The following is a 25,986-nucleotide window of genomic DNA, read 5'->3' as shown; positions in this document are numbered from 1 at the left end:
AGGGACGCCTCGGTGGCTCAGAGGTTGAGCGCCCACCTTGGGCCCAGGGTGTGACCCCGGGGACCTGGGATCGAGTCCTGCATCGGACTCCCTGCATGGAGCCTGCTTCTCCCTCTGCCTGTGTCTCTGCCTCTCTCTGTGTGTCTCTCATGAATAAATAAATAAAATCTTAAAAAAAATATATTAAAAAAAAAAATAAGAGTCTGACATGTCAAACACAGAGCAACTTAATGATTGCTGGTTTTGGTATAGAACAAGTTGCCATTTCCAGTTGGAGCATGTGTGCAAAGAAAGAATCTAAACACTGAAATAATGGGTTATCTGAACCCAATGATCTCAACTTCTTGTGGGGAAATGATTCTATCTTTTTCAGGCCCTGGCAGTAGTGTTGCTTTAGGAATTAAAATTATCTCCAAAAAACAGCAGTGAAACACATTTCAGATGTTTAAAGACAGTGTTAGAAATAGCTCTGGGGAAACCCACATTCCATCTTCCTACATATCAGTAAAAGCTAAAAAAGCATTATGACTTCAGAGAACTTTTAGGAGAAGGCTTAAGAAGTCTGAGAAAAGATAGAATCAAACAGCATATCATTGTGCTAAAAATGTGCCTGACACTGTGAGGCTTTTATCTTGAAAATGTGTTTTTTTTTTTCATTCCTGAAAACATTGAGCTATGCTACCGGTCAACCTTAAATAAATAGCCAGTTATTTATAAGCAAACTGAGTTTATTCTAGAATAATGGCGAAATTTCAACTATGGATAAGCACACTATGGCAAACCACAATTAAAAAAAACAAAAGTCAGCTTTTATTAGGTCTTAGGAGAAGATTGGGGAGGATAACTTTCAATAAAATGTCCTTGAGAAACACAAGACTGAGTTTGGCAGTCTCTTATTGGCTGCATGCCCTGGTTAGAGTGTGATTGCTGGGGCAAGGAGAGATCATACTTTCTTTTGTTAAAAACAGGAGATTGGGGGGATCCCTGGGTGGCGCAGCGGTTTGGCGCCTGACTTTGACCCAGGGCGCGATCCTGGAGACCTGGGATCGAATCCCACGTCGGGCTCCCTGTGCATGGAGCCTGCTTCTCCCTCTGCCTCTGTCTCTGCCTCTCTCTCTCTCTCTGTATGACTATCATAAATAAATTAAAAAAAAAAAAAAAAAAAACACAAACAAACAGGAGATTGGGCAGCCCAGGTGGCTCAGTGGTTTAGCGCTGCCTTCAGACCAGGACCTGATCCTGGAGTCTTGGGATCCAGTCCCATGTCAGGCTCCCTGCATGGAGCCTGCTTCTCTGTCTCTGTCTCTGTCTCTATCTCTGTCTCTGTCTCTCTCAGTGTGTCTCATGAATAAGTAAATTCTTTTTTTTTTAATTTTTATTTATTTATGATAGTCACAGAGAGAGAGAGAGAGAGAGAGAGGCAGAGACACAGGCAGAGGGAGAAGCAGGCTCCATGCACAGGGAGCCCGACGTGGGATTCGATCCCAGGTCTCCAGGATCGCACCCTGGGCCAAAGGCAGGCGCCAAACCGCTGCGCCAACCAGGGATCCCTGAATAAGTAAATTCTTAAAAAAAAAAAAAAAAAAGCAAGAGATTAAAATCATCCCTAGAAAGTCTCCTTTGTCAAGATAAAAATTGTCTTCCTTCTTAACTGCTGATTATGCTTCTCATGCCGGTTTGTACTGTGATTCCTTAATACATCTTCCATGAGTTCTCTCTTCTAATTTTCACACTACTTTGGAGAAACTTAGAAGAGTACATTTAGGGTACCTGAAGACTTAAAATGACCAGGAAATTGAAAGCCCATGTTTATCCACTCTTCTAACAAAGTGCACTGAGCGCATACGGGGTTTTCAGGAACTTTGGTAGGTGCATGGGAGAAATGTAGGCACAAGACATGCAGTCTTGCCTTCCTGTGGCTTTTATGAGGTTCAAGAAAACATAGGAAACATGAAAGCAGAAATACTAGGGAACCCTGGTTGGCGCAGCGGTTTAGCGCCTGCCTTTGGCCCAGGGCGCAATCCTGGAGACCCGGGATCGAGTCCTGCATCGGGATCCCTGCATGGAGCCTGCTTCTCCTTCTGCCTGTGTCTCTGCCTCTCTCTCTCTCTCTCTCTCTCTCTGTGTCTCATGAATAAATAAATAAAATCTTAAAAAAAAAAAAAAAAAGAACCTTTGACTCTGCTGCTCATCACAGCCTGTACATCTACAGCCTCTCTGTACTGGAGCCTGGGGCATGCAGTCTGACCTTCCCTAAATAACCTGTTTTTACAGTTTCATCTCTGCACTGAGCTCTCCATCGGCTTCACCTCAACTCATTAGAAATGCTCATTCTCAGCCCCACAAGACACACCTATTGACTCAGGGCCTTTGGGGGTAGCCATAGAATGAGTATTTATTTTATTTTATTTTATTTTATTTTATTTTATTTTATTTATTTTATTTATTTTATTTTATTTTATTTTATTATTTTTTTTTAGAATGAGTATTTTAAAAAGCCTCCAGGTGAGAGAGACACACAAATTCCATCTGCTTGCTGTGGTTCCTGTGGACAAGGCACCTGATATTCTTGTGATTCACACAAATGTCCTCTACGGCTGCAGGATTTCATAACCTAGGCAGAAAATTTATCAGCACACATTTGTTTCTTTCATTAAAAGTGGAGTGTCTAGGGACACCTGGGTGGCTCAGTGGTTGAGCGCCTGCCTTCAGCCCTAGGGTGTGATCCTGGAGTCCTAGGATTGAGTTCCACATTGAGCTCCCTGCATGGAGCCTGCTTCTCCCTCTTCCTGTGTCTCTGCCTTTCTCTCTCTCTGTCTCTGTCTCTCATGAATAAATAAATGAAATCTTTAAAAAAAAAAGTGGAATGTCTAGAATGTCTGGTTTTGCTTTTAGTAACAGATTATTACTCCGTTGTGAACATAAAAATGAAAACCGGCTAATCACTCTGATGTGGAGAACAAGGGAAAAGAAAAAAAATTAAAATTCTTTACAACTTACTCCCCATTGACAACTACTTGAGACAGGGAGGGTGACCTTCCAGGAAGGTAACTCCCTCAGCGTTAGCTCTTTCCTTTTTTTTTTTTGTTAGCACTTTCCTAAAGGAAAAAGACAATTTTAGCCCAAATGCCAAGATCCGGTAGATCTTCTTTACCATATGAATATCCCTTTGGAAACTTCCTTTAGTTCTACCTATTCCCTCAAGGTATACAAGAGCAATCGTTCTCTAAACAAAGAGCCAACTAATCTACATTTGAAGGGGCTCTCAGTACTAAGATTTTAGTAGACAGCAGCAAATGACCTTGACCTAACAACAGCTACCTCTCAAGGTCCTGGAAACCTTGCTTCTAAAATACTTTACAGGTTAACATTTTCCCTACCCCAGTCCCAACTGAAAATTATATAATCAGTCACAGTGCAGCTCTTTCTGACCATGGATCCTGTCACCATGCTTTAATCAATCACTTTTTTCTCACCAAATCCTTTCCTGAGTCAAGAAATTCTTTCTTGACTGTGTGATCCCTCACCCTGACATTTCACATCAACTACCTCAATGCAGAAAAACAATTATCAGCAGTATGGTATCCTTTTATTTATTTTTTTTTAAGATTTTATTTATTCATGAGAGACACAGAGAGAGGCAGAGAATAGGCAGAGAGAGAAGCAGGCTCCATGCAGAGAGCCCGATGCGGGACTCGATCCCAGGACTCCAGGATTACACCCTGAGCTAAAGGCAGATACTCAACCACTGAGCCACTCCGGCATCCCAGTATGGTATCCTTTTAAAATTGCTTCGGCACATGGAAGGATTGCAATGTTTCTGTGGGGATCTGTGTTCAAATATGTTGTTAGCAAAACCCAAGTTTGGCTGCACATCACTATAAAGCCAATAATCAAGAGACAGGTGCTGACTGGAAAGATACAGGAGCTTTTTTTTTTTTTTGATACAAGAGCTTTAATGAGGAGGCTGGCCGTGTGGAAAGAAGGCAGACCACTGTACAAAGAAAAACTCCAAAGTCTCTGCCTCATGAAGAGGTTTTTAGAGGCGTTTGGGTCAGTTAGCCAGTAAATGGAGCACAGCAGTACTTAACACTTCTTGACAACGTGCAGACTCCAGAGTGCTAGCTATAGATGTTATCACAGTGCTGGGAGGTTGTGCAAGGGGATCTGGTTTGTTTTGTGGCATGCAGAGTACTCAGCTCTTTCTAGGAGAGAATGCATGGTCTGTAGACAGAGAAACAACCAATCACATGGGCTAATGGTGCTTCTTTAACCTTAAGATTACAAGGTCACCCAAGGGCCCGAGGTGGCTTCACCCATACATACTGGTTTTCCTAGTACTGAAAGAGGACCTTGGCTGCCCCTATTTTGACCTCAAATCTTCCAGTTGGGTTCTTTTTTCAGGCTTGTCCCCTGTCTCAGATGGAAGACCCTGATGCCTGTTTCATCACCACCTCTTCCTCTGTCTTTGGATTTTGTCACCAGGCAGTGGCCAAACCTAGTTTGTCTGGGACCCTCAGGTTAGGTGCTCTTGCACCCCTGTGCCCTGACAGTACAACAAAGTCCGAATTTGTTGACAAACCTGCTCCTGAGGTTTTTTTCCTTTAAGATAATCGTGGGCAACCATCTGCTGAGTTTAGTCCAGACATATATACTCTGACACCGCCAGGAGGTGCCAGAGCGGTCATGATGGTGCATGTAAGAGGAATGGAGGGATCACCTGTGGACTGTGCTGTGTCCCTGAGGGATCTACCAGGTCAACACTCTGGGAGGGCATTTGCCATAAGTATCAGTGGTGGGAGCTTAGGCTCCAGAGGAAGTATGGGGACTCAGCCCAGAGAGTCCTTCCTAAATCTGCTACCCAGGGTCCTAACTCCCTCCAGGTGTCTCCTCTGTCCCTGTGCCACCCCTACCCTTCTGCCTGGTACTGAGGTCCTCAGGAGACCGCATCCCAATCTCCACGTGCTCAGCCCCTTTCTCGCTGACTCCCCAAGATGCCATCATGCTCATGCAAGGGTCCATAGAATAAAAGGCCTCTCCAGGTTCCCATATTAAAGCACTTAATCTGGGTACCCTCTTCCTTGCAAGATGGGCTGTACCCATCCTGGCCTTCCTTCTCTCCTCTTTCTTTCCTTCCTTCCTTTTTTTCCTTCCCTTCCTTTCCCTCTTTCTCTATTTTTGTTTTTCTTTTTTTTTTATTTTTGTTTTTCAAAAATAAAAATGCTAGTAGGTGAAATAGATTGCTTTTAAGCCACTGACATTAAAGCCCGCAGGCATTAAGGGCAGCCTTTTTTTTTTTTTTTTTTTTTTTTTTTATTTATGATAGTCACACACACAGAGAGAGAGGCAGAGACACAGGCAGAGGGAGAAGCAGGCTCCATGCACTGGAAGCCCGATGTGGGATTCGATCCCGGGTTTCCAGGATCGAGCGCCCTGGGCCAAAGGCAGGCGCCAAACCGCCGCGCCACCCAGGGATCCCGGCAGCCTTTTTTTTTTTTTTTTTTTTTTTATGCCTACATACCCTAACTTTCTTTATTTATTTTATTGGAGTTCAATTTTCCAACATATAGCATAAGACCCAGTGCTCATCCCATCAAGTGCCCCCCTCAGTGCCCGACACCCAGTCACCCCCACCCCCACCCCCGCCCCCGTCCACCTCCCTTTCCACCACCCCTTGTTCGTTTAAGGGCAGCCTTAAAGAGATTTACACTGGCTGTCTTCCTGTCCTCCACTATTATGCATAGCCAGTAAAAGTCCAGAAGTCAGTGCCAGACTTCTCAAATCCCAGAAGTAGTGCACTATAGGTGAGGGTTCCCTGTTTTGGCCACTAAGCTGACAGTGTAGAGGAGCCGAGACCTGTCGGAACCCAGGTGGCAGATTCATGTTGAACCAGGAAACCGGACCTTCCTGTGTATCTCCCAGTCAGCAACTGCAAAGGATCTTTCTGACATGGGAGCCCTCAGGTGGAGAGGGTGCTGCTTGGCCCGAAAGTGGATCAAAACAGGCACAAGGTCAAGAGGGATAGTTCAAACCAAATGCCAAAGTCACCACCTGGAGGTAGCAAACAAAAACCGCACCAACACTGACCCCAGGGCAGCTCCAGGGGCGCAGCAGTTTAGCGCCGCCTGCAGCCTGGGGCGTGGTCCTGGAGATCCCGGATCGAGTCCCACATCAGGCTCCCTGCATGGAGCCTGCTTCTCCCTCTGCCTGTGTCTCTGTCTCTCTCCCTCTCCGTGTGTGTGTCTCTCATTAATAAATAAAATCTAAAAAATAAATTAAAAAAAAAAGAAAAGAACACGGACCCCAGATCTATTCTAAGATAGGCTTCACTTCCTCCCACACCCTCCTGCTCCCAGTCCTTCCAGGTCAGGGGGAGGCGGGATGCGACCCCAGCGCCTGCCCTTCCCAGGCCCAGAAGACTTCCCCTGAGACAGCTGACGGGAAACAAAGCCCAGAGCAGTTTCCTTTGGGGATTAGTCGTCAACTGTTACAGAAAGAGAAGGAATTAAATCACTTGGAGGCTAGCGCTCTGCGGTGAGAAATCCTTCCCCGTGTACTGGATGGGATGGCAGGAAACAACTCTGTCAGGTGGGCACAGCAACCTTGTCTTTACTAATGTGAGACCAGCCTGACTTACAGTCACCCTTCAGGGTGTTCAGGCAGGTCCCTCCCCTCCAGCCTGTCAGGATTAATGTCTCCTGCCTGTGAGGCTCCTGGACACCTCCAGTCAGCTCACAGTCCCCAAATCTGCTGTCTGCCTGGGCTTGTAAAGGTAAACACATGAACAAAATCAGAAATCCCTAGGAAATGCAATTACAACATAGCACTACACATGTATTAAAAGAGCTGACCTTAAAGACTGGCACTACCAAGTATTGGCAGGGGCTGGAGATACTGGAACTCTCAGACATGCCTGGTGGGAATGCAATAGTGAACAGCTTAGATCCCATTTTGGCTCTTTCATGAAAATGTTAACTCCGGCCTACCTCTGCCTTTGGCATTGCACTTTGAGATTTAACATAAGAGAAATGAACCCTCTATCTGCATAAGGAATTATAATGAAAACATATAGAGGGGTTTGTTTGTGGAAGTCAAAAGCTGGAAATAAGCCAAATGTGCCAAATGCTCTAATGAAATAGATCAGTAGGGGTGTAAATCTGGAGAAGAAAACAGTACTGTTGACTCAAAGGGACATATATGTGAAACGTCAGAGCCGAATGACCAAAGAAAAAGGGTGTGAGGGCACTTGGGTTGCTCAGTCGGTTAAGTATCTGCTTTCGGCTCAGGTCGTCATCTCAGAGTCCTGGAATGGAGCCCCACATCAGGCTCCCTACTCAGTGGGCAATCTGCTTCTCCCTCTGCCCCTACCCCAATTTGTACTCTAATAAAATCCTAAAAAAACAAAAAAGAAAGAGGGTGAGAACTCCAGCCTGAGGAGGAATGGTTTATTTAAGAACTTCAGGACAGAAGCAAACCTTTGGCAATCTTAACAGAAGTAGAACTCCACACCACCACTGGCAGTTAAGACCTGCATTTACAGCCCTAGATGATGGGGAGTATCTGGGAGAAAACCTGGGAGATGGATGTTTCAGAACAGGTGTCTGCCATAGTTGTATAGGATACTGTAAGAATGCTGGCAAGGCAGGGTTACAAAACTACATCCCTAGCCTATGAAATCTCCTGTTTTTATCCTTTCCTTGCCTGCACCACAACAGCCTTGACATGTAAGCACCAGAGAGAGGATATAATTCAGAGACTTTTGGATAATTTTATGACAATGACCTCTGTTACACAGGATACCTGTGTCTGAAATTAAAGAATTTCTGTGCACACTGATCCTGCCCAGCCAGTCACTATATCTGTGATACATTTTTATAATAGATACATTCCATAAACAGGCCTGATGACTCCTCTACTCCCTAATTACCCAATCATTTAGATTACCAATTAGAGTTTCCCTGCCTCTGTGGTACAAGTGAATACTGTACAAAGGTCACATGGATCCTCTGAAGAATCTGAGTTAGAGACTCCACTCAACAGTGCAGGGCACTATGTGGTATCTGCTGTGGACAAGCTTGTCTCTACAAGCACTGGAGATGGTCTCAGCTGCTCCCTCTTCAGGGTGACCCGTGAACACGCAAAACTTCCTGGCATCTAGAACACAAAACCCAGATGTGGCCCCTAGGAGGCTGTATTAACTAAAACTGATGTAACACAGTACCACACTCTGGGTGATTAGACAAGAGAAATTTATTTTCCCACAAATCTGGAGTCCAAAAATTGGACATAAAGTGTCATCAGCAAGGTTAGTTTCTTCTAAGGCCTCTCCTTAGCTGGTAGATGGGGATTCCCTGTCTTCAGATGGTCATCCATGTGCACCCATATCCTCATCTCTTATCATGAAACCAGCTAGACTGCCTAAGAGTCCATCCTAATAACCCATTTCAACTTCATGATCTTTTTTAAGATGCCATGTATAACTATACTCACATTGTGTGGTACTGGCAGGTTACAACTTCAAAATAGGAATTGTGGGTGCACATTCAGCCCATCAGATAGGTTGTTAGAGTTAATGCAAATTCCCCAGGATGGAGAACAGTAAAGATGTACATATGTAGGTATTCTCCTCTCTGAGGCACAATAAATTTGTGATGCAATGAAATCTGTTCACTCCTAAGTGCCAGCAGAGCCCAACTCTGCTTTCCAACCACTCCTTAAAATGGATACAACTGGGCAGCCCCGGTGGCTCAGCGGTTTAGCGCACTTTCGGCCCTGGGTGTGATTCTGGAGACCCAGGATCGAGTCCCGCATCTGGCTCCCTGCATGGAGCCTGTTTCTCCCTCTGCCTGTGTCTCTGCCTCTCTCTCTCTGAATCTCTCATGAATAAATAAAATCTTAAAAAAAAAAAAAAAGAATGGATACAACACCTACAATTAAAGGTAATTAAATAAAAAGACCTATTAATGCATAAACCAGAGCAACAAGTGGCATCCAATTCCTCTATTACTGACTTGGAAGCTTCATTAATGCTTTAATCCAAAGCATTAAAAGACCAACAAAGTCCCTAAGGGATTTAGTCTTCCTGTGCAAGTAACCACCCAGGACACAGATCAGGTACTGATAATCAAAACTAGGTCACATGCATGACCAAAATTAGAAGGAAACGAAGAGGGCAGCCCCGGTGGCGCAGCGGTTTAGTGCCACCTGCAGCCTGGGGTGTGATCCTGGAGACCTGGGATCGAGTCCCACGTTGGGCTTCCTGCATGGAGCCTGCTTCTTCCTCTGCCTGTGTCTCTGCCTCTCTCTCTCTCTGAATAAATAAATAAATAAATAAATAAATAAATAAATAAATAAATCTTTAAAAAAAAAAAAAAGAAGGAAATGAAGAGGTCCAATTACCCATAATTTCCATCAGCAAATGACAACACAAAGACGTCAGCACTGTTAAGCATATTGGGTAGTGACTAATGTATATTATCAGGATCATCCTGGTGGCAGAGGTAAAATGACTTCTGCCACAGAATATAACAGTGACTTCTAACAATAACTTCAAACATATCAGAACGCAATATGCACATTCTGAATTTTTCCCAAAAGGCTAGAACTTACGGACAGTCAATTCACTGTGGACATTCAGGTAAACAAAGCTGAATTCAAGAAGGTGATGGACTCATAAAGGTTCTCCTCTAGAGATACTAAGCAAGGAAATATCAGTTTCTATGCTATTTTAAGTCTTTCTGCAGTGTGAACTCTCAAGTGGGGGAATGAATACAAATAACTGGCTAAAGGAATTTTGTTATTCACCTACTTATGAGGCTTCACTCCAGGGTGAATTCAGATTTTTATGAAACTATATCTTTAAATGATCTCCCAAGACACTACATGCTAATCCTATTGCATTAGAGGACAGGGATTCAACAAATCAATTTTAGTGAACATAAACATTCGGTTCGTAATATCACCCACAAGGACTTTATTTACTACGGACTTCCTCATGTTGAAGGAGACTGAAGATTTAGCTGAAAGATTCCCCACAATACCAGGACCCCTAAGGCCTGTCACCACTGTGAACTCTGTGATGATGGCCAAGAGCACCGTAACTAATAAAAGATTTCCCACATTCACTGCAAGTGAAAGACTTTTCCCCTGTGTGAATTCTCTGGTGTTTTATGAATGTTGACTTGCACTTCCAAGATTTCCCACATTCATTACACTTATAAGGCTTTTCACCTGAGTGAACCTTTATGTGTACATTGAGGCTATTTCTTCTGACAAAGGACTTGCCACATTCACTGCATTCATAAGGCCTTTCCCGAGAGTGAACTCTCTGGTGAGAACGGAGGACAGAGCGAGCGGTAAAAGATTTCCCACATTCACTGCACTCATAGGGCCTTTCTCCAGTGTGAAGTCTCTGGTGGTCACGGAGGACAGAACTAGTGGTAAAAGATTTCCCACATTCACTACAGTCATAAGGACTTATTCCAAGGTGACTTTGACGATGATACCGGAGGGCACAGCTATGACTAAAAGACTTCCCACATTCATTGCACAGATAAGGCTTTTCTCCTGTGTGAATTCTCTGGTGTTGGATGAACGTCGACTTATAGTTCAAAGATTTGCCACATTCATTACATTTATAAGGCCTTTCACCTGAGTGAACCTTAATATGTACATTGAGGCTATTTCTGTGGAGAAAGAACTTGCCACAGTCATCGCACTTATAAGGTCTTTCTCCTGTGTGTACTCTTTGGTGAGAACGGAGGGCAGAACTAGAGGTAAAAGATTTTTGACATTCATTGCACTCATAAGGCCTTTCTCCCGTGTGAACTCTCTGGTGAGAACGAAGGACAGAAGTAGCAGAAAAAGATTTCCCACATTCACTGCATTCATAAGGCCGTTCTCCTGTGTGAATTCTCTGATGTTGAATGAATGTTGACTTACACTTCAATGATTTCCCACATTCATTACATTTATAAGGTTTTTCACCTGAGTGAACCTTTAGGTGTACACTCAGGCTATTTCTTCGGACAAAAGACTTGCCACATTCACTGCACTCATAAGGCCTTTCTCCAGTGTGAACTCTGTGATGATAATGGAGGGCAGAACTTGTGGTAAAAGTTTTCCCACATTTACTACACTCATAAGGCCTTTCTCCAGTATGAAGTCTCTGGTGATCACGGAGGACAGAACTAGTGGTAAAAGTTTTCCCACATTCACTGCACTCATAAGGCCTTTCTCCAGTGTGAACTCTCTGATGAGAATGAAGGACAGAACTAGTAATAAAAGACTTCCCGCATTCACTGCACTCATAAGGCCTTTCTCCTGTGTGAATTCTCTGGTGTTTAATCAACGATGACTTACACTTCAAAGATTTCCCACATTCATTACACTTATAAGGCCTTTCACCTGAGTGAACCTTTCTGTGTACTTTGAGGATATTTTGTCGGACAAAAGACTTGCCACATTCACTGCACTCATAAGGCCTTTCTCCAGTGTGAATTCTTTGATGATAACGCAGGTCAGTCCTAGATATAAAAGATTTCCCACATTCATTGCACTCATAAGGCCTCTCTCCTGTGTGAATTCTCTGGTGTTTAATGAATGTTGACTTAAACTTAAATGATTTCCCACATTCATTGCACTTATAAGGCCTTTCACCTGAGTGAACCTTTATGTGTACATTGAGAGTATTTTTTCGGAGAAAGGACTTGCCACATTCTCTGCACTCAAAAGGCCTTTCTCCTGTGTGAATTCTCTGGTGTTTAATGAATGCTGACTTACACTTCAAAGATTTCCCACATTCATTACATTTATAAGGCCTTTCACTTGAGTGAACCTTTATGTGTACATTGAGGCTATTTCTTCGCAAAAAGGACTTGCCACATTCATTGCACTCATAAGGCTTTTCTCCAGTGTGAACCCTCTGGTGAGAATGGAGGACAGAACGAGCAGTAAAACACTTTCCACAATCACTGCACTCAAAAGGTCTTTCCCCTGTGTGAGATCTCCGATGATAACAGAGGGCAGACATAGAGGGAAAAGATTTTCCACAGCCACGACACTTATAAAACCTTTCTCCAGGTTGAACTCTATGAGTAATCGACACTGAGCTACAGCTATAAGATTTTGCACATTCACTGCACACATAACTCTTTACTCCATGATGCCATCTCTGGGGATGAATGAGGACAGTTTTGGGACCTAAGGATTTCCCACATTTGCTACACGTGTATTGCCTGGATCCACTGTGAGTCTTTCCATGTTCACTCAGGGTTGATCTTTGCCTAGAGTATTTTCCATATTTGCCAAACTCATGATATCTTTCTCCAGTATGAGATCTCTGGTGTATAGCAAATAATGATTTGTACCTGAATGTTTTCCCACATTCATTACACACAAAGCACTGTCTTCCAGGGTGGACACCCTGGTCCTGAACATGGGGATGTTTGGGACTAAAGGCGTTCTTGCATTCTCCCCAAGGATAATGACTTTTTCTGCTTTGTAAAGTTGCCCTGCACTGTGTGATGGTGTTTGGCTTCTCCTCACTCGCAGTGGCCTCTTGCCGCAGATGTCTCGAGCCAGACAGGAAGTCCTTCTGAACTTCCCTACAGGTAAAGGACTTTCCTGAATCATGGATTCCGCAGCTCTTCACGTCACAGGCCCCATCCACACCGTTTCTGCATAGTGTTTCTCCCACGTGCTGCTGCTGTTCAAACTTTATACTGAAATAAAATCGTTTCCCACATGCTCCGCACCTCAACAGTTTCTGGCTGTTTTCTTTTCCCTGCTGCTCAGCCAAATGGAAAATGTCTCTCAAGACTGGACCACACATCTCACAGGGGTGGGTCTTCTGGGAAGTCAGAGCTACCCTGGGCGTCCTGGTCTGTGACACACCTCCAGAAGCATTCTGTTCAATGGGTGCCTCCACAGCCTCTGCTCCACAGCAGCAACCTGAACGCAAAGAAAGGCTGGTGAAACATGTGTGTTTTTTTGTTTTCTTTTAAGGATTTTATTTATTTATTTATGAGACACAGGGAGAGAGGCAGAGACACAGGCAGAGGGAGAAGTAGGCTCCACGCAGGAAGCCCGATGAGGGACTCGATCCCAGGACCGCAGATCATGCCCTGAGCCAAAGGTAGCTGCTCAACCGCTGAGCCACCCAGGTGTCCCGAAACATGTGTTAACTAAAGTGAAGAGGTGAGCCCACTCACCTAGGCATTACTGACTGTACAGTCTGTTTTTACAGACAAATGAGATGGAATTTATTTGAATGAGAGGTTGCTGTATATTCCTGGGCCCAACTGGTCAAAGTATCATGGAAAACACACTAGAAAGATAAAAAACTAGGGTATGACACAAGGAACAAAGGGTCTGCAACTTGTTCTCTGCCCAAAGGTTTGTGTAGGACCATTGCTGCTGCTGCCATTTGGCTGAATAGAGGCTGCAGGAATATATAATTACAAGAAATTTGCTTTCGTTCAAGGTCAGCTTACGGGCATATGAATATCTCATGACAAAATTTTCAGAGGTGAATGTTGAACTACACAGAAATAGCAGTGAGAGAAATGGGTGAGATGTGGAGGCCTGAGGAGGATCAACAACCCTTCCATTGGACATTATGGAATTACCAGGGAGTAGAACCCAGAAGTCCACAGATTGTCAACAGCAAGGAAGGAAAGAAAGAAATGAAGTGTGGCCATTGGCAACAGCACCAAACTCTGGTCAAAAAAACCAAAAGGTGCCCAGTATGATCTAAACACAATCCTAATATCGTACCTTCTCCAGCTCTATTCACCAGAAACAGGTTCCCCTGAGGCCACCTGGTCATGTGAGAAGCATGTCCATACCATGTTACACAAAGGCCTCTTCCCTATAAGCCCTAGTTGAGCAACACAGGGTCCCAGGCAATACAAATACTGTAGGAAAACAGGCCAGCTGAACCACTAAGACTGTCCTAGAGCCACTCAGGACACAAGAAAGAAAAACACCCTACACGACTGATGTCAGCAGGATGGTGGAAAAGCAGAAACCATCCTTTACCCCAACAAAAATCAATTCAACAGCCATCTATGAATGACATTAACCTCAGACAGCTCAAGAGCCCATAACACTGACTAGAACACAGTGGAGCATAAAAGAGGGCATAAGCACACAGAAAAGATGGCTGGAGACTGTATGAGCATAGACATGCAGGGATGGATAGGAAATCAGTCTGAGGCTATCTCCATCACCCATAGCACAGGTGCTACCGCAGTCCCTGCTCAGCAGAGAATCCTACTGCCTGCTCCAAAGAGAACACTGGCATCTTTGGCCATCCAGATAACTAATATCTGAAGCCAAAGCAATTTGAAAAACAGGATCAAGCTGAACGCAGCACACTTCTGATTTTGAACTATATTACAAAGCTATTCTTCTCAAAATATTAGTGTGCTGGCATAAAAACAGACCAGTAAAACTGAATAAAGAGCCCAGAAGTAAAGCAATATATATACAGACAAGTAATCTTGACAATTAGGCCAAGAATCTATACTGGGGAAAGAAGAATCTCTTTATTACTTTAGTGAAATCTGAATATCCAAATTAAGACACAATGTAACTGGATCCCCATCTTACTCAAGGAAATGAACTTAAAACTGATTAAAGACTTAGACATACGATCTCAAGCCCTAAATTTCCTAGAAAAACATAGGAAAAAGCCTCCTTAACCTTATTCCTACCAATGAATTTTTGAATATGACATCTAAAGCATACATGACAAAAGCAAAAAATAACAAGTACAACTATATCAAATTAAAAGTTGCAGCAGAGCCAAAGAAACACAGAAGAGAGTGAAAAGGATGTATAAGTGAGTAACACTTGCTAACAATCAGGAAAAATCAGTGAAATGAAAACTGAACCACAAGATATCACCTTCTATATGGTTCAATTACTATTACCAAAAAGACAAGAGGTAACATGTTGGTCAGGATGTGCAGAAAAAAAAAAACACTGAATACTGCCACCTAGAATGTAAATAGGGAAGTCATTATGGAAAGTATTAGGGAGGGATCCCTGGGTGGCGCAGCGGTTTGGCGCCTGCCTTTGGCCCAGGGCGCAATCCTGGAGACCTGGGATTGAGTCCCACGTCAGGCTCCCGGTGCATGGAGCCTGCTTCTCCCACTGCCTGTGTCTCTGCCTCTCTCTCTCTCTGTGACTATCATTAAAAAAAAAAAAAAAAGGAAAGTATTAGGGAGACCCACAAAAACTTATTATTATTTTTTATTTTTTAAAAATATTTTATTTATTTATTCATGAGAGAGGCAGAGAGAGAGAAGCAGGCTCCATGCAGGGAGCCTAAGGCAGGAGCCAAATCGCTGAGCCACCCAGGGGTCCCGACCCACAAAAATTTAAATTGCAACTATATATAGTCCATCATTGCCATTTCTAGGTATGTATCCCAAGGAAACAAAATCAGTATCTCCAGAAAGTATATGAATATGAAAATCCACTGCAGTATTGTTCACATAACCAATATATGGAAACATGACCAAGCATGTGTGAGTGTTTATAGTGACAAACATGGGGCACCTGGATGACAGTCTGTAGAGCATCCAACTCTTGCTCTCAAGATAGTTAAGTTCAAGACCCACATTGGGCATGGAGTCTACAAATAAATAAATAAATACTATCTAAACAAATAAATAAGCGACAAAGAACATTTAGCACACACAGGGCAGGAATAGTCATCCATAAAAGAGTGTACAGGGGCAGCCTGGGTGGCTCAGCGGTTTAGCGCTGCTTTCAACCCAGGGCGTGATCCTGGAGAACTGGGATCGAGTCCCGCGTCAGGTTCCATGCATCGAGCCTGCTTCTCCCTCTGCCTGTGTCTCTGCCTGTCTTTCTCTCTGTGTGTCTCATGAATAAATAAATAAATAATCTTAAAAAAAAAAGAGTGTACAGGAATATTCAGCCATAAAAAAGAAGGCAACAGTGCCACTTGCCGTAAAACATATAAATCTGGAAAACACTATGCTAGGTCAACTAAGCTACACAACAAAATACAAATTCTGTATATGGACAAAGGCTAAAAATCCACTTATATGGATATTCATCAAGAAAAGAAATAAGTTAAATTCCTAGAAATAGGAAGCAGAATGCCAGAAGCTGTAGACTGAGGGAAATGGGGAGATGTCAGACAGAAGTACACCCTTTCATTTACAAGATAAGTTCTGAGGATCTCATATACAGCACGTTGACTATAGTTGCTAATATTATACTATACACTTGAAATTTGCTATATTTGCTATAAGATATATTAAGCTTTCAAACCACCGGGAAGAAAAATGTAATTATGTCAATTGATGCTGTGTTGATTAGGTTCATTTTGTTAATAATTTCATAATATTGGGGCACCTGAAGGGCCTAGTCATTTTTTGTTTTAAGATTTTATTTATTTACTCATGAGAGACAGAGAGAGAGGCAGAGACATAGGCTGAAGGAGAAGCAGGCTCCTCACCAGGAACCCGATGAGGGACTCCATCCCACCCCAGGATCATGCCCGGAGTCAAAGATAGATACTCAACCGGTGAGCCACCCAGGCATCCTGGCCTAGTCAATTTAACGTCCAGCTCTTGGTTGGTTTGGAACTGACGTCTGGGTTGAGAGATCAAACCCTGCTGAGGCTCTGTGCTCAGCTGAGTTTCTATCTCCCTCAGGTGTCCCCCACTGCCTCACATTTTCTCACTTTCAAATACAAAAATAAACTTAAAAAAACATTTTCATATGTATTAAGTCATTCTGTACTATAATTTCAATAGTTAATATCTCAAAAAAGCTCATGGCAGGCAGGTAGAAAAGAGATGTGAACACTATAAAAAGATCTATATAGGACAGACTTGAGAAGTAGCCCATGGTCCATTTAAGAAGTAAACTTGCCAATCCCCGGGCCAAAGGACAACACTCAACTACTGAGTCACCCAGGCATCCCTCATTTTGTTAATAATTTCATAAAGTAGGGGTGCCTGGTAGTGCAGTGGTTTAAGCATCCAATTTCTTGGTTTCTGCACATGTAGTGATATCAGGGTCCTCATATCGAGCCCCACCATAGGCTCTGTTCTCAGCACTGAGTCAGCTTAGGCTTCTCTCTTCCTTTCCTTTACTCTCTGCTTGCACGTGCAAGTACACACACTTTTTCCCTCTCATTCTCTCAAATACATAAATCTATAAAAAACTACACCAATCTTATAAGGTATATCAAAAATTATCATATAATGTAATTTCACTGATATAATCTTATCTGTCAATAATATCTTAAAGCTCAAGGAAAGACGAAGAGTAGAAGAGATGTAAACGCCACAGAAAGAACCATAGAGGACACTCTTGAGAAGTAGCCCATGGTCCACTTAAGAAATAAACATGCCAATGCCCGCAGTTTCAGGCACGGGCAGGCACAAGGAAATGTCACCTAAAACAAGGCATCAAAAGCCGGGCCACAGAAATGGCACGGATCTGAACACATGTACCCAGCTGGGCAGAGGGCAAGCCAGGTGCAATCCATCAGCCTCATTGCAGGACTACTGACCTCCAATGTCACCCTCAGGGTTCAGTACACAGGGTACGGGGACTGCAGGGCAGAGGAAAGGGCACACCAACAACTCAGAGCTAGCCACAAAAGCAACTACCCAGAAAGCTGGGGAAGCAAGCAGTGCCCACAGGCCACACATGAGAAGGACAAACCATCCCCTGGAAAAGAGAGGAGGGGGATGTGGAATACAGAGTCTACTACTCCAGGTGAATGAGGACGGTGAAGGCCTTACCCAGTGAGGATATAAGTGTAAAGTTCTCCAGCATCACATGGTGGTACAGCCGTCTCTGAGCCTCATCCAGAAGTCTCCACTCCTTCCAGGAGAAGTACACGGCAATGTCCTCAAAGGTCACGCCACCCTGTCAGGAGAGCGACAGATGGAACCATGAAAATTCTCTCTCTCTCTGAAAACCCACAACCCAACCCCCACCCCCCCACAGCACCCCAGTCTCCCCTGCCACCTCAGCTCCCCACTGTAAGATAAATGCCAGGTCCTGGTGCCGCTAATGCTGCACTCCTCTCGCCTTCCCGTCAATCACTGTTCAGTCCTCAGTAGTAACAGACACGGGACACGTAGGTGCAATCTAAGCTCTGGGCGTGGCCTGCAAGGTCCCATCCTCCTGTCACGATATTCCCAATGCAGGCTCTCCCAGATTATGCCCTGAGACAGCCAGGTATGGGCCCTGCTTTACCAGAGAGTCCTCAATATCAGGACCCTGAGGTCCTTGGCTCACACTTCCTATCCATGTGCACATGATTCTGTAGACTGTACCTCTCTCCTGTCTTCAGACCCCACAGATGAACGCCCACGCCTTCCTGCCCCCACACCACACGATTCTCCCATCACTCACTCTTGTACTTGTCACAGGTCATCCAAAGGATGTTTGATGGCTCCACTACCACCCCAGGACTCTCATGGATCCCAACTGAGGGAAAGCCTCAGATGCTGCTGAGAAGCCCTCCTCAACCTGCCTGTAATCCTCCCTTCAATGACAGGCACTCACAAGCACATGTCAACTTAGGATACTCACAGACCCTCTTCTACTTCTGTGCTGCCCATGCTGTCCCTCAACCATCAGAACCCAGCACTGTCCACTGAACCGTTGTGAAGACCCCAGCACTAAAGGTCTCCCTGCCAGGCACAGTGAAGCAGCAATGATCACATCTGCCCAGACCTTATCCAGCAGCAAGACTTTGAAAGACCCCAAATATGGTAAAAGCTGATCCCAAAATTCTGGTGAAGCCCTACAAAACTGGTAAGATAGTAGCCCCTGTTTCCCAAACACTCGTAGGTTCAGCATTTGACTCTTGATCTCAGAGTCCAGAGGTCAAGTCTCATTTTGAGCTCCACAAGGGCATGGGGCCGCCTTAAATCAGACAGACAAAAACAAAAACAAAAAAACTCCAAAACTCCCAGTTGTCCTCTGCTATCTCTTGTTCCATCCATCATCCCGTGGAAGGCTTGCCCATCTGACTGCCAGATCATTCTCTCTACCTTCACCTGTGTTCGCAATGCCCAGCAACTATACAAACTCACGCTGAACAACAGAACCACTCTTCAGCACAGTTTAGTAGGACCCAGTGACCTACTAATAGCACTGCCAATATTCTCTGCATTCCCTTCCTTTTTTTAAAAAAAGATTTTCTTTACTTATTCATGAGAGACACAGAGACAGAGACAGAGGCAGAGGCATAGGCAGAGGGGGAAGCAGGCTCCACGCAGGGAGCCTGATGTGGGACTCCATCCCGGGACTCCAGGATCACACCCTGGGCCGAAGACAGGCGCTAAACCACTGAGCCACCCAGGCGTCCCTGCATGCCCTTCCTAAATGGGACCCAATTCTCCCCCTGCTCCGCACAACAGCCATCACTTTCGGAAGCCTCCAATCTGCAACTTTCCCCCCAGTTTCCCAAAATGTCCTGTCCAGCTGCCCACTCCACACCATCACTCACACTTCCCTAAGACATCTAAGATGCTTAACCATGTCAAGACAAGTTAGGACACCCCAAAGGATAATCAACATACTGTCAACTTCCATCAGGTTCACGGGTGCTTCAATCCCTTCCGCTGCTATTCATAACGGAAAACCTCACTAAACTGGAGTCGGGAGGTTGCACTTTGGGGAGCTCTCAGGCACTACCAATGTGATCAACTGCAGGCCCAACAGAAAGCGATGAGATTGACCTTATATGGGACCTGACTTCACTACCTCAGACCCCAAAAAGACAGGCTTTCCTGATCACCGCACCCAAGACCTCAGCCAATGAGAAGCCGCAACTCCCAACTTACTCCTGTGGACTTGTAGTTTACAACAGCCTCCCCAACTTCCCCCCTTTCCCCTTAAAATAGACTACCTCTCTCTTGTTCTCCACACTGGCCCGCTATTTTGACTCAGCTGCTTTATTCCAAACCGCAGTTCTCTGTCGCTCCTACATCAATCCATTTTTGCGGGGAACTGGCACTTTTTAAGGTTCACGTAACGAAGGCCCTGGGGTTTGCCCTGACTCCTTCCTTCCTTTTCTCACCTACAACACTCACAATCGGCCTCGGCCCTTCTCAAGACATAGACCAGAGTCAACCGGTTCACCACGTCCACGGTGGCCACGGAGTCCATCAACAATCCACCGACTACTGCGATTCTCTCCTCCTCGCTTACCCCCGCGGGGTGTGCCCTTCTCTGCGGCCAGATAAAGCCTATGTACACGCGGGTCGCCCCCCTCTCAGCACCGCCAAGACAGACGGCCCCGTCAGGCAGCGAGGGCGCAGGCTCACTGGCCGCGCGGCACCTGCTTTGACAGAAAGAATGGACCCGTGCAGCTCCCGGGTGCTGGCGCAGCCAACCCCCACCCCCGCAGCCTCCGCCCCAGCCAACCCCTCCCCTGCAATACAGCGCACCCGCGCTCACACGTGGGGTTCCTGCACACCGGCGCCTCCCTGTCCGGAACGCCGGGGCCGGAGCCGCAGGGCCACGAGCAGGGGCCCCGCGCTCGGGCCTTAGGGGTCTGGGTGCGAGGAGGGCGGGGAGGGTCCTGAGGACTAGCGTTTACCTTCGCCGGGGCCCTGGGCGCGGCCGCCGCCATCGGACTCGGGAGGCGGAGTAGGGCCGAGAGCTGAGGGAGCGGAGCGGACACCCGGACCATCATTCTTTTTCCAGGCTTCATCATGAGAAGCGTTGCGGAGCCTCGGACCCCAGTCTTGCGTTGGAGCGACAGCCTGCCCTTACCTCTTCTCGATCAGTAATCCTTCCGAAATTGCTTTCCTGAACCCAGGCAAAGTAAACAAACGGAAAAAGAAGCCTAAGGTCGTAATGGGCCGGAAGTCCCGCCCCGGGGCCGGCGCCCGCCCATAAACGCCGCTTCCTATTCCCTCATTGGCTCCTCGCCGCTCCCTCAGTGCCCAGGCACTTCCAGGCGGTGTGGTTCCCAGAAGGTCTGGCTGTCGCCGGTAGTGGGTCCTACACCCTGGAGGTTCAGGGCTTTTTTTGGTGGCATCCTAAGGTCTGCCGGGAAATCCTGCTTCTATAGCGGGACCAGCTTTTTTCTTTATTAAGGGTGAAGAAGAGCCATAATTTCAGACTCCATAACAGTTTTCAAAGGAGAAAACTATTATTTTCGATGCTCTCAAATCTCCAATCCTTTCGCAGAGGTAAATGACCTATCATTTCTTGAGGTACTTCAGAAAGAAAGGTGTGTTTTGAGTTGCTGGAGAGGTGTTGTTTTTCATCAATTCTTGCGCCCTGAAGCATTAGAATACGTTTTGTAGTTAGGAACAATAGAAAACAATAGAAACCTCCCTTCCAAATGATAAAAATTCAACACTGCCTCCTAAAGGGCTGTTGGCTTTATTCAGCGATTTCTGACTTGGGCAGCATCCCATCTAGCAAGTAGAGGGCAGCCTCAAGGAAGCAGTACAGAAAGGGAAAGGGTTTTTTGTTGTTCTTTTAAAAATTAGTTATTTGAGAGAGCATGAGCAGGGGCAGAGGGAGAAGCAGGCCTCCCACAGAGCAGGGAGCTGGATGTGGGGTGGATCCTACACTCTAGGATCATGACGTGAACTGAAGGCAGATGTTTAACCGACTGAGCCATCAGGGCACCCAGAATGTTTTTTTTTTTTTAAGATTTTTTTTTTAATTTTTATATGATAGTAACACAGAGAGAGAGAGAGAGGCAGAGACATAGGCAGAGGGAGAAGCAGGCTCCATGCACCGGGAGTTCGACGTGGGATTCGATCCCAGGTCTCCAGGATCGCGCCCTGGGCCAAAGGCAGGCGCCAAACGACTGCGCCACCCAGGGATCCCCAGAATGGTTTTTAAAGATAGGACAAATACATTATAAACAGGAAAAAAAAAAAAGGATTATATCAGGTGAGGGCGCCTTAATGTGAGGCAAAATAGTCTTACTAGGGGTATGCCTCAACTTTTGGGTAACAGGGCCCAATCATGTGGCAGATTACCTCAGGACACGAGATTAGGACCTGAGCCAAAGGCAGACACTCAACCACTGAGCCACCCAGGCATCCCCGTATGATATCCTTTTAGAATTGCTTTGGCACACAGATGGATTGCTCTGTCTGTGCCTGTGTTCACATACATCCCATATTTCCAAATCCCAATTTCAGCTGCTTAGCACTACAGAAATCAATATTCAAGAGAGAGGTTTTTTTTTTTTTTTAAAGATTTTATTTATTTATTCATAGAGACAGAGAGAGAGAGGCAGAGACACAAGCAGGCATCATAAAGAGAGCCTGATGTGGGACTCGATCCAGGGTCTCCAGGATCACGCCCTGGGCTGCAGGCGGCGCTAAACCGCTGCGCCACTGGGGCTGCCCAAGAGAGAGGTATTGATTGGAAAGGAAAATGAGCTTTATTCAGAAGGCTGGCCACCTGGGGAGAAGGTGGACTCTTGTACAAAGATCAACCTCAAGGTTTCTACCTCTCCCAGGAGTTTTTATTATTTTTTAAACCATTCTTTATTTTTTTTAAAGATTCCATTTATTTATTCAGGAGAGAGACAGAGACAGCGTCAGAGACACAGGCAGAGGGAGAAGCAGGCTCCGTGCAGGGAGCCCGACATGGGACTCGAATTCTGGGTCTCCAGGATCATGCCGTGGCCCAAACTACCCAGGTTGCCCTCCCAGGCGTTTTTAAAGGATTCTAGGGCAGTTAGCCAGTAAAGGGAGCACAGCAGTCCTTAACACTTTTTGACAACATGCAGACTTGATGGTTCTAGTTATAGATGTTATCGCAGTGGTGCAAGGGTGTGTGCAAGAGGGTCTGTTTTGCTTTGTGGCATGCAGAAGTGCTCAGCTCTTTCTAGGAGAGAATGCATGATCTGTAGATAAACAAAAAGTTAATCATGTAGGCTAAGGATGCTTGTTAAACTGTAAGATTACTAGGTCACCCAAGGGCCTGAGGTGGCTTCAACCATACATACTGTTTTTCTTAGTACTGAAAAGTGAATCTCAGCTGCCACCAGATTGAGCTCACATTCCAGTTGAGTTCTTCTTTCCAGCGGTCTCATGATGCAGACCATTGACCATTATGGCAAAGCATCCCCTGATGAGAACCCAAACTACTCCCCTCAACCACTAATGATTGCCCTGAGCCAGCAAACTCAATCCACTGACTCCAAGACAACGATCTGTTTGATGTTCACTGCCTTCTTGCATGTACCTATCCACCTTGGCCCCATATTTCCTTATGTGAACCTCAAACTCTTGTTCATCACTCTGGAGTCAGTCTTTGAAAGGCTAGTCCATTGTCTTTCCTGTGTTGGTCAGGCTGAAAGAGATTCCTTTTCTTGTTTCACCACCACAACTTTCTCTGCCATTGGATTTTGTCACCACAGAGTGGCCAAAGGTAATCTGTCAAACAAAGCACTCCCAGGTTAGGTGCTCTCGCACCCCTGTGCCCCGAAACTACAGCAAAGTCAGAAGTCAGAATTTGTTGACAAACCAGCTCCTGAGGTTTTTTTCCCCTTAAGAGAATTGTGGACAACCTAATCTGCTGAGTTAGTCCAGGCATCTACACCCCGTCACTGCCAGGAGGTACCAGAGTGGTCACGATAGAGCATGTGGGAGGAATGTAGGATCACCTGTGGACTGTGCTGTGTCCCTGGAGAGCAAGAATGGCCAGAGAGCTCTGGGCAGGACAATGCCTCAAGGATTGATGGTGAAAACGTCAGTTCCAGTGAATTACGGGTACTCAACCCAGAGGGTTCTTCCAACAACTGCCAGGTGTCTTGTCTTTGTGCCACTCCTGCCCTCTCACCCAGCAGCAGACCACCCCACAAGCCCCTTCCTGGCTAGATGAGACCATGATCCCAAGTGTGTGTGGAAGAAATAAAAGGCTTCCGCAGATCCTGCAAGCCTGACCAAGGAAACCTTTTCTTTATGGTAAAGGCCCTATATTGCCTGGACTCCGGCCCTTCAGGTGGAGAGGGAGGTCAGCACTGATACGGATGTTCTGGGTGAGGTCTTGCCCAGGGGGGAATCCCTGTCTTTCTCAGGACAGTCCCTGTCCCACCTGTCTCTCAGTCCTTTCCGGCCAAGGGGAGGCTGGAAGTGGCCAGCCCTGCAAGCTTCCCGAGACAGTGGTCTGGAAACAAAGCCCAGAGCAGTGGTGAGATGCACGGAATGTCGACTCTTTGGGGACCAGCAGTCAACTATTACAGAAAGAGAAGGAATTAAATTAATTGGAGGCTGGTGCTCCACAGTGGGAAATCCTTCCAATGTACAGGTGGGATCAGAGGAAGCAACTCTGAACCCAGTGGGTGTGGGTGTGTCCCCCACACCCCTGCCTTACAGTCACCCCTGAGTGTTCAAGGAGGTCCCTCCAGCCTGTCAGGATTAATTTATCCTGCCTGTGATGCTCCTACACACCTCCAGCCAGCGTGCAGCCTCCACAGTGAGTGGTTTCCTACCAAACACCCAAATGCAGTTTCTAAGAACCTTCTCTGAGCATATCCTGTTCTCATAAGGGGGGGGTGGGGTGGGATTTACACTCTGGATATTGGCAAACACTACACATCAGGGATGAATTTTTGTTTTTCTGAATGCCTAAACTTAAGAAAATGACGCTGTCATGGTAAAAATGCACCCTAGATTTATACATGTAAGGTGTTTTGGGCCATGATATTGAGCAAAACACAAAAAATCTGGAAAAATGATGAAGAAATAGCCTTCCAGTATTACCATGACTCCATAGAGAAAAATGTCACACCATGGAAGAATGAGAAAATTCTAACATTTATCTTTGTTGTATGTATATAGTCTTTTTTTTTAAGATTGTATTTATTCATGAGATAGAGAGAGAGGCAGAGATACAGGCAGAGGGAGAAGCAGGCTCAATGCAGGGAGCCTGACAAGGACTCGACCCTGGGACCCCAAGACCACGACCCGAGCCGAAGGCAGCGCTAAACCACTGAGCCACCCAGGCTGCCCGTATGTATATAGTTTTTGTAATTGAAAAGGGAACTAGCTGAAACTCACATAAAAGAAAATAGACAAGGGACACTTGGGTGGCTCAGCTGGTTAAGCACATGAGTTCAGTTCAGGTCATGATCCCAGGGTTCTGGGATCAAGCCAGGTATCCAGCACCCTGCTCAGTGGGAAGTTAGCTTCTCCCTCTGCCCCTCCCTCTGCTTGTGTTCTCTCTCACATGTTCTCTCTCTCGAATAAATAAAATCTTTAAAAAAGAGAGAAAGAGAGAGAGAAAACAGGCAAATGATACAAATTGGAATTTTACCCAGGAAGTCATATAGGTAATAAACAAATGAAAAAATATTCAACATCAGAAATCCCTAGGAAATGCAATTAGAACACAGTGCTACACACATAATAAAAAGGCGGATGTTAAAGACTGGCGGTACCAGGTATTGACAGGGACTGGAAATACTGGAACTCTCATACATGCCTGGTAAGAATACAATAGTGAAGTTTAGAATCCCATATTGACCCCATTCATGAAAATGTTAACACTGACCTACCTGTGACTTAGGCATTACGCTCTGAGTTTTAACAGAAGAGAAATGAAGACTATTTGCATATGGAATTTTAAAAAGATTTTATTTATTCATGAGAGGCACTGAGAGAGAGAGAAGCAGAGACACAGGCAAAGGGAGAAGCAGGCTCCACAAAGGGAGTCCGATATGGGATTTGATCCCGGGTCTCCAGGACCACACGCTGGGCGGAAGGCGGTGCTAAACCGCTGAGCCACTGGGCTGCCCTATCTATTTGAAAGAGAGAGCAAGGGACAAAACAAGTAGGGTAAGGGGCAGAGGGAAAAGGAGTAGCAGACTCCCTGCTGAGCAGGGAGCCTGATGGGGTCTCCATCCCAGAACCATGGATTCATGACCTGAGCCAAAGGCAAACACTTAACCAACTGAGCCACCAACATGCCCTGCATAAGGAAATGTAATGAAAA

General features: G+C 45.5%; 1 protein-coding gene across 5 annotated transcripts in view; it reads right to left on the bottom strand.

Annotated features, from left to right (window-relative positions):
- Positions 1-9,944: 9,944 nt before the first annotated feature.
- The window catches only part of LOC140631032 (uncharacterized), a 30,932-nt gene continuing 14,890 nt past the window's right edge, over positions 9,945-25,986 (bottom strand). Inside the window, exons 3-5 of one of the 5 annotated variants that reach the window (XM_072822285.1) lie at positions 20,612-20,823; positions 17,796-17,922; positions 9,945-12,951 (exon numbers count right to left, since the gene is read on the bottom strand). In XM_072822285.1, the coding sequence (XP_072678386.1) occupies positions 10,049-12,951; positions 17,796-17,922; positions 20,612-20,728 (3,147 nt within the window). In that variant the 5' untranslated portion in view covers positions 20,729-20,823 and the 3' untranslated portion in view covers positions 9,945-10,048. Of the gene's footprint in view, positions 12,952-17,795; positions 17,923-20,089; positions 20,225-20,611; positions 21,301-25,986 lie in introns of those variants that run through there. The other 4 variants (XM_072822364.1, XM_072822201.1, XM_072822510.1 and 1 more) reach the window with 4 other exon arrangements.

The sequence above is a fragment of the Canis lupus genome, chromosome 1 (assembly GCF_048164855.1).
Source record: "Canis lupus baileyi chromosome 1, mCanLup2.hap1, whole genome shotgun sequence".
Taxonomy (NCBI): domain Eukaryota; kingdom Metazoa; phylum Chordata; class Mammalia; order Carnivora; family Canidae; genus Canis; species Canis lupus.
This window is presented reverse-complemented; position numbering and strand designations above follow the sequence as displayed.